This window comes from Lycium ferocissimum, chromosome 3 (genome assembly GCF_029784015.1).
Source record: "Lycium ferocissimum isolate CSIRO_LF1 chromosome 3, AGI_CSIRO_Lferr_CH_V1, whole genome shotgun sequence".
Lineage (NCBI taxonomy): Eukaryota > Viridiplantae > Streptophyta > Magnoliopsida > Solanales > Solanaceae > Lycium > Lycium ferocissimum.
The window spans coordinates 15,471,389-15,479,187 of record NC_081344.1 but is presented as its reverse complement, the minus strand read 5'-3'; the positions used below and the strand labels follow the sequence as shown (position 1 = coordinate 15,479,187).

Here is a 7,799-nt window from a genome sequence, read left to right as displayed (position 1 = left end):
TACAGCACCTTCTTTATCATTCAGTTGAGTCTCAAAACCTGCCTATTCTTGCGTAGACGGGGAGCAAAGACACCGCCTAGTATGATGGATTCGCGAAAATGGGTGAGCATCAGTTGTTCCTCAGGCAAATTAATGCTAAGCCATAAGAAAAGAACATCCATCTGGCGTTTCTTGGCACACAAATCATACAAAAAGTTATCCAGGAAGCCTATCTCAAGTTCAAAATTTGGTACCTCAAATTTATTAACCTTCGTTAACAAATACACGTTATTATAAGAAATAAACGACTATAAGCTTGGAAATTTCTGTTTCTTGCTGTAATATTTCCACTTGGGAGATTCACATTATTTTGTGGAATATGCCCCTGAAAGGCACGCTGAACAATCAAAGTCATCACAAGAATGATGAATTAAAAACATGATCATCTCGAGAACGGAAGAGATGAGAAGTGATTTTGAAGTTAGTCCAAATTTGCAAGGACAGCATCAGTGATTTCTTGGGTGGTGCAATTTCCACCAAGATCTTTGGTCATGTATTGACCTGATGCAATTACACGCTTCACTGCAGTCTCTAGTCTATCTGCAAATGAAGGAAACTGCAGATGTCTCAACATCATGGCTGATGAAAGAAACAAGGCAACTGGATTTGCCTTCTTTTGCTGTAGTATCTTCTCATTTCCTACATTTCCTGCTGAAGCACCTTGCTCAAACACAGCATGGTCAGCCCCCACATTGCCTAAAGCACAAGAAGCCAGTTTCTTCAGTCATATAATAAACATACTGTCATTTAGACCTTCAAGCTTTAAAGCAGCTCAAAAGATGAATGATCATTTCATATCAAAATCAACCAGATAATCCTAGAGTAGAGGAGAAGAATGATGCAGGACAACAACTATTGAAACATATCCGCATTAATTTAGGGAACAAATTCTGACTGTTTTAGTTTACCTCCTGGCATAACACCTGTGCCTCCAGCAATACCAGCTGCTGTATTTGCCACCAGATTTCCGTACAGATTAGGGGTGACCTGTGATATACAATTTCAAGTTCATATCCGGACTGGAATATTTAGTGACAACATAAATGCCAAGAAAAAACGCACACGTTGAACAGAAGAATACAACAGTAGGTCCCGGTCATACAGCAGCACAGGTAGGATTAGAAAATCTATTTTGTAAACTTCCATACTCATTAAGTTCCAGCAAGACGAAAGTGCAGTTCTATTTCCCATTTCAGCAACCTAAAGAATGAACTTCATCTTTTCCTTTGCTGAAACTCTCAATCCTCACATCACCCAAGACCCATACTAATATCAACAAAGAGAAAAATAAAAGGATAATTATGTTAAAAGGTCAACCAGCAATGTCGTTTTACTAGTCTAACATTTGATGCTTAATCTAGCAACCACCAGGGTCCCCCGGTCCTATACTCCGCGACTTGTATGAGAAGCTTTTTAGCTCTCTATCCCTGCCCCACTCCCCACCCCTAACCCCAAAAAACCTTCCTTTTTGTCAGGATTAATAAAAAAATGATCCAGTAGAGAAGAAACTGAGTACAGCTTTAACATCATGTGGCAAAACTCACCATGTCAGCAATCAAAAACCAAAGAAAAAGAAAACAATCAAGAACCAAAAAATAGAAAAGAGCAATTGGGCAAAACTTGTACCATAACATCAAATTGCTCAGGTTTTGATACAAGTTGCATGCAACAGTTGTCCACAATGATCTCATTGTACTTGATCCCAGGGTATTTGCTCGCAACCTCACGACAAGACTCTAAAAATAAACCATCTGCAAGTTTCATGATGTTTGCTTTGTGCACAGCAGACACTACCTTGCGATTGTTGAGGTATGCATATTCAAAGGCATATTTAGCAATTCTTTCTGAGCAGAACTTTGTCATCACCTAGAAAATTCACATAGCAAAGATAAAAACAATAAGAATCTGAAAGAAAGAAGCTGTTGGAAAACTCTTAAAGTTGAAATGGAGCGGCATCTGATAGTATAAAGAACTTGAGAAGAAAATAACCCTGCCTTATGGGAGTAGTTAAGATATATACTAGAAAGGGAAAGAAGCAAAGGGAAAACTTGGCCATAATGTCCTAGGGCTAAAAGCCGGGTGGGAATTAAAAATAAAAAGAGGGGAAGAAACTCTCGAGCACACAGGAAAACAAAAGTACATAGGGACCACCGAATAAGTACTCTGCAACAATGTAACTTGAGATAGGGAAATGGAAACAAAATGTCCCAGGTTGGAAGTTGCAATAGTGAGACAAACAAAGTTTATATGGAAATATTGCAAAAAGATGATGGCAGTTGACAATTCATAATATCCTCTAAAAGCTAAGCACGACCTAGGTCCTGACCTAATGAATATGCTACTAATCACTGGAGACACAATCTACTTAGAAGAAAACTGTAGGTGAGAGCAATGGAGAAAGCTCACACCAGATCTTAGGTAAAAAGACTAGCGGTTGATTTGTACATCAATATTAAATTCAGATGTGCAATTAAGCTGTGTTGCAAACTACTTTTTTTTTTTTTTTTTTTTAATGACTGAGAAATCCGTCTAGGATTAAGATAAACTGCAGCCCTTGAAACTTGGGGATAATGGGCGCACCCCTCTACCCTTCTCCACTTAAATACCAGGCTTAGTTCACATGACGCAGGGCTCGAACTTATGACCTAAGTCACAAGTCCCTTAACCTTTGCCACTTGAATTAAACCCTAGGTGCCTGTGTTGCAAACTACTTAAAAAAAGCTGGATATGTTAACTGGTTCAGATATTATATCATTTAGATAATCTTAGAATATGCTGTACTTGAACTAGTTCTTTTCATTACAACACGGACTATTTTCACAGCCATCTCCGGCTGTGCTGCAACAGAATATGTAAGACGCTGGTTAATGACAGAGAAACTTATTTTTTGGGCCTTAACATAAAATTTTTGACAATAAAGGGTGAAAGCAGAGTATGTTCAGAAGATAAAAGTGAGAAAGGAACTCTTGAAGAATAACAGAGAAACCCAAAGGCATAGGTTGTTCATGCATTACCAAGAAAGAAGTACGGCAGAACTATACACTTCTTAACATTGAATTGGACAACGAACAAAAGTATATGCGAGCAACTTCTATAACAGGAGATTGGCACATTATTAAGAAAGACGAAACACTAGCATTTTCCCATCGAATCTTTTCAATAGGAGAAGTGCAATAGACCCCCTTCAACTGTTTAAACTAGTGGCAACTTACTCCCGTCAACTCTATACAATCTTTTTGTAACTACCTCTTTAAAAAAATAACAAGTCTACCTTTAGTTAGTTTCAATACAGCAACCATTTAGTTAGTACCTCTTCTTGGCAATTGCTCAAGCTCTACCATAGCAGGAACACCCCTCCCCCTCCTTAAGATCAGCTTTTTGTAGGTCCTCCTCCTTCTTCCCAACCCCCCTCCCCACAAAGACAAAACTAATGCTACCGGTAGACTCTTTTTTATCACCTTAATAGAATAAGCACATTCGTGTGACTAAAAGTTTCTCCATTCTCTTCCAACACACCAATTGGCTTTGCTTATATGAATTGTTCAGTGTTAATTTACATGCTTTTTGATCCACAATTACTTCACTGCAAAATAACATTCAGAAAAGGAAGAAAGCTTTCTGGTGAAGCAGAAAGGGAAAAAAGAAAATATAAGCTATAATTTTCTTGTTTTCCCTTTAAATCTTAGAGCTGTTTATCGAAAATCCTATCGAAAATCCAAAATTTACTCATTCAAAGAAGCACATACAAACTTTACCCTCCACTTTCAAACAGAATTGAAGGAGAGGCAGGTTGCTACTTGTTCTATGCTCCCTCCATCCCGATTAATGTGACACTCTTTCCTTTTTAGTCAGTCCCCAAAAGAACGACACCTTTCTATATTTAATAACAATTTAACTTTAAACTTTCCATTTTACCCTTAATGAGATGATTTGTAGCCAGCCAAATATTTATGCCTTGTTTTGGACCACAAGTTTCAGAAGTATTCATTTCATTCTTAAACTTCGTGCCCAGTCAAACACTTTCATGTAAATTGGGACGGAGGGAGTAGTTATTAAGGGGTTTTAACGAAAAACATACTCCCAATGTTCCAATATATATGACACTCTTTTATTAATTTTTCAATGTTTCAAAATGTTAGGCACCATTCCATTTTTTTTATACAACTTTCAACTATTAAGAAGTCGAATCCATTAAGCTATTCAAACTTTAAACTTTGATTTCTCCATCACACTAAGTTCTCAACCATTACTTAAATTGTTTTACCCATGATATTTCATGTTGGCACCTTATCTTGAGATCGTACCTATTGAACACCTTAAATTGTCAAATGCGTTTATTGAGTAGGCAATGCTTACATGGAATAACACGTATTCTCCACTTCTTCTGAGCACTTAGAGTGACTTAAGTTTTATTTAATCGTGTATATCTTTTACAGGTGTAGAGTGGATACAAAGATATGTCACTAGAATAAGTAAAAAAGAAGAGAAAAACAACTATTTCATTTTAAAACTTCTTTTTCCTCCTTTCTTCTCTTCTTCTGTCATTTCTTGGCCATTTCCCTTTCATTTTTCTTCATCTCTAACAATACATCTCAGTTTTCACTCCCTTGAGATACACTCTCAGGAAAAACAACATTGCGTTTATACCTTTACAACTCTATCACTCATACACCCTCAAAGAGACCCATCATAGATTTTACCCCTTCTCTCTGTTTAATTATTTTCTCACACGTGCTCTCTGTTCACTAGACACATAACTGACAACGTAAAGTGTTCAATAGGTACAACCATAGGATAAGGTGTCAAAATGAAATATTATGCTAAGTTTGAGCCTTGAGGGGCCTTCGATGTACTTGGCCAATAATATATAAGCCAAAATAACATCTTAATCTACATGTCTACCATCATATAAAATGAAACAAACGAACTATATAGTTTAAGGAAAAGTTGCCACAAAAAATAAATCGGGGCCTGCATGGTACTTCCCTTCTTATTAACAACATTTGCAGAAAAATGACTCAACTAGATAAAAAGTTTAACTTTTCAATCTTAATATCATAAAAATGCACCTCATGGTTTCATTATGTTTAAAATGAAAATCACCAGAATAGTTTAACACGACCTTTTCCTCATCTACCAATCAACCTACCTGAACAGTGTGTGGTCATACTTTTTTTTTTTCGAAGGTCGTGCCGACATGATCTATGGTGAATCATATTACAGAGATGATCTATGGATCTAGAACTTCAAGATTAACAAAATTTTTTTTTTTTTTTTTTTTTTTTTTAAAACTGGAGATGATCTATGGTGAATCATATTACAGCCACCTATTGAATGGAGGTGACTGAAGACCCTTATGGATCTAGAGCACCAGAAAGAGCAGGCGTGTAATGGAATTCTCAAGATCACCATAACAAAATAGATCTTATCATATATTTTCCTTACTTGCATCTTTACAAGTGTAAGAAAGTAGATACACCAAAAAAAAAAAAAAAATCTTGTTAAAATCCAGGAGGAGCAGAAATGATCTAAATCCAGAATGATTCTGGCTATCACATGACAAGGATAAGTATTAGACTAGCTGGATCTAAATCTTGTTAAGAGACAAGGTTATGCCTTCAATCTCCCTAACTTGGTTTTCTAGTTTTGCGCAGAACAGCATTAGGTGGGTAAGATATAGGATTCTTGTTTGAGTCGCGTGGATGTTAATATAATAACTTCTAGATTCAGGAAATAAAAGTAGGCAACTCTTATTACCCTCAACATTCAGTTGCATTAATTTACTTCAAAATCCAGTTGAAACCTTCTAAGTTTAGGTTCTTTTTTGTCTTCAATATCCGAGCCCCGAATTGCTCCATTTCCATTTGCTCTAGATGTCTAAGATAGCATTGATCCTGCTTAAAATAACATAGCACCAAAACCTTCGGGTTTCTGTAAGAAAAAATAACTACTTGACAATGTGTGCCTATTATTCCAAAAACAATGATTCTACACGCCGACTTCACATTTGGAATAAAACCAAACAACCATTGATGGAAGCTGAGTGGCATCGATATCGTTGATCCTATTTGAATAAACATAGCACTAAATCCTTCTGTTTTGTGTTAACAAAAATATTAACTACTCGACATTGCACGTACATTATACCAAAAATAGCAATCCTACACACAGATTACACATACGGAATAAGCTAAACAATCATTAATGGAAACTGACCAGCATTAATGTGAAATTCAGAACAAAAAAAAAAAAAAAATTACTCCCTCTATCCCAATTCATGTGATACAGTTCCGATTTCGAGAGTCAAACTTCTTCATTTTGATTCGGACATACAATTTTTAAGCTCTTTGAAAAATAAGTTTAGAAACTCCATCACAAGTGATGCATACAGATCAAGTTCTTTCACTGAACATTAAGAGGACTAACACCACCATCAACTGGTGTTTTCAATCCTCTTTTTAAACAAACCTCATTCTTCCTTATCGATTCCATTACTTGCGGTGGTACGCTTTTCATGTCTCCGTGTACGTCATTTCGTTCGAAGTATACGGACGCATGCATTGCATCCATGACTTATAGTACTTTTTACGTAGTTATCAAAAATGTAAATTTTATTTCCAAAAACATTAAAATTCCATGTCCGAATTCACAGACAAACTAACCAGGTTTGACTCTCGAAATCCAAACTAGTACCACATAAATTGGGACAAAGGGAGTACCAAAAATAGCAATCCTACACACAGATTACACATATAACATAAACTAACCAGCATTAATGTGAAATTTAGAACAAAAAAGTATACCTTCAAGCTCTCAACGACACCGGGAACAACCTCATGTTCCAATCCCGAATATTCCCCCTCAGTATTCTCTCTAATCACAACAATATCCACATTCTCATGGCGCGTAGGTAATCCTTTCAAATTGAAACAATGAACAAGGGAAGCATACAGATCAAGCTCTTTCCTTAATTGCATATTAAGAGAACTAACACCACCACCAACAGGTGTCCTCAATCCTCCTTTTAAACAAACCTTATTCTTCCTTATCGATTCCATTACTTCCGGTGGCACACTTTTCATGTCTCCGTGTACTTCGTACCGCTCGAAGTATATAGGCGCGTGCATTGCGTCCATTACTTGTTCGACTGCGCCTGTTACCAGAGGTCCGATTCCGTCACCGGGGATTAGCGTTACGGCGCGTGGGGTACCGTCGCCGGGTCGGGGCATGTAGGTGACGGATCGGGTGGGTGTTAAGGAATGGAGATTGGATCTGAGGAGGCGCTTGAGGAGGGGTAGGGTACGTTTGGCCATTGAGAATGGATTGATGGAGGTGAGGTTTGACTATTTGATTATTGGGGCATGGAAATTAGGGTGGAGGTGTTTTGACGTGATGGAATTGACCAAAAGGGGAGAAAGCAAAAAGGAAAGGAAATGTAGGCGAAAAGAAGAGTGACAAGTGACGGCCCACGAGAGAGCAAGGGGGTGGGGCAGCGTCGACTAGCAATTTTAACGCCAGATACTTATTCCGTTATTGACGTTTGTACCTTTTTGTCAAAACATGATTAAGATTTATGTAAACTTTTCCTAGAGTTCCACTTGCAACCATTTCATGGGTGTGTGCATACGGGGTAAATCGGGGTCCAAGGTTTCGACCCGTCGGCCGAAGATCCGGAGCAATAATAAAGAGTAACAGGTCAATATGGGCTCGATTGGTCGGATAGAAACATTTCGAACTTAGTTATTCGGACGCAGCAGGAT

The 7,799-nt window shown here is 37.5% G+C and overlaps 1 protein-coding gene across 1 annotated transcript; it reads right to left on the bottom strand.

Annotated features, from left to right (window-relative positions):
* Positions 1–213: 213 nt before the first annotated feature.
* On the bottom strand, positions 214–7,455 carry LOC132049854 (isocitrate dehydrogenase [NAD] regulatory subunit 1, mitochondrial-like). The gene is made up of 4 exons (XM_059440815.1): positions 6,843–7,455; positions 1,666–1,905; positions 948–1,026; positions 214–735 (listed from the first exon to the last, which is right to left on the bottom strand). The coding sequence occupies exons 1-4, from the start codon at positions 7,350–7,352 to the stop codon at positions 461–463; spliced, it is 1,104 nt and encodes a 367-aa protein (XP_059296798.1). The 5' UTR covers positions 7,353–7,455; the 3' UTR covers positions 214–460.
* Positions 7,456–7,799: the final 344 nt, after the last annotated feature.

Coding starts and splice junctions, on each gene's coding strand:
- LOC132049854 (XM_059440815.1), bottom strand. CDS start 7,352: ATGGCCAAACGTACCCTACCCCTCCTCAAGCGCCTCCTCAGATCCAAT. Junction 1,027..1,665: donor CTGAGCAATTTGATGTTATG/GTACAAGTTTTG, acceptor TGTATATCACAG/GTCACCCCTAATCTGTACGG. Junction 736..947: donor CACAGGTGTTATGCCAGGAG/GTAAACTAAAAC, acceptor CTTGTGCTTTAG/GCAATGTGGGGGCTGACCAT.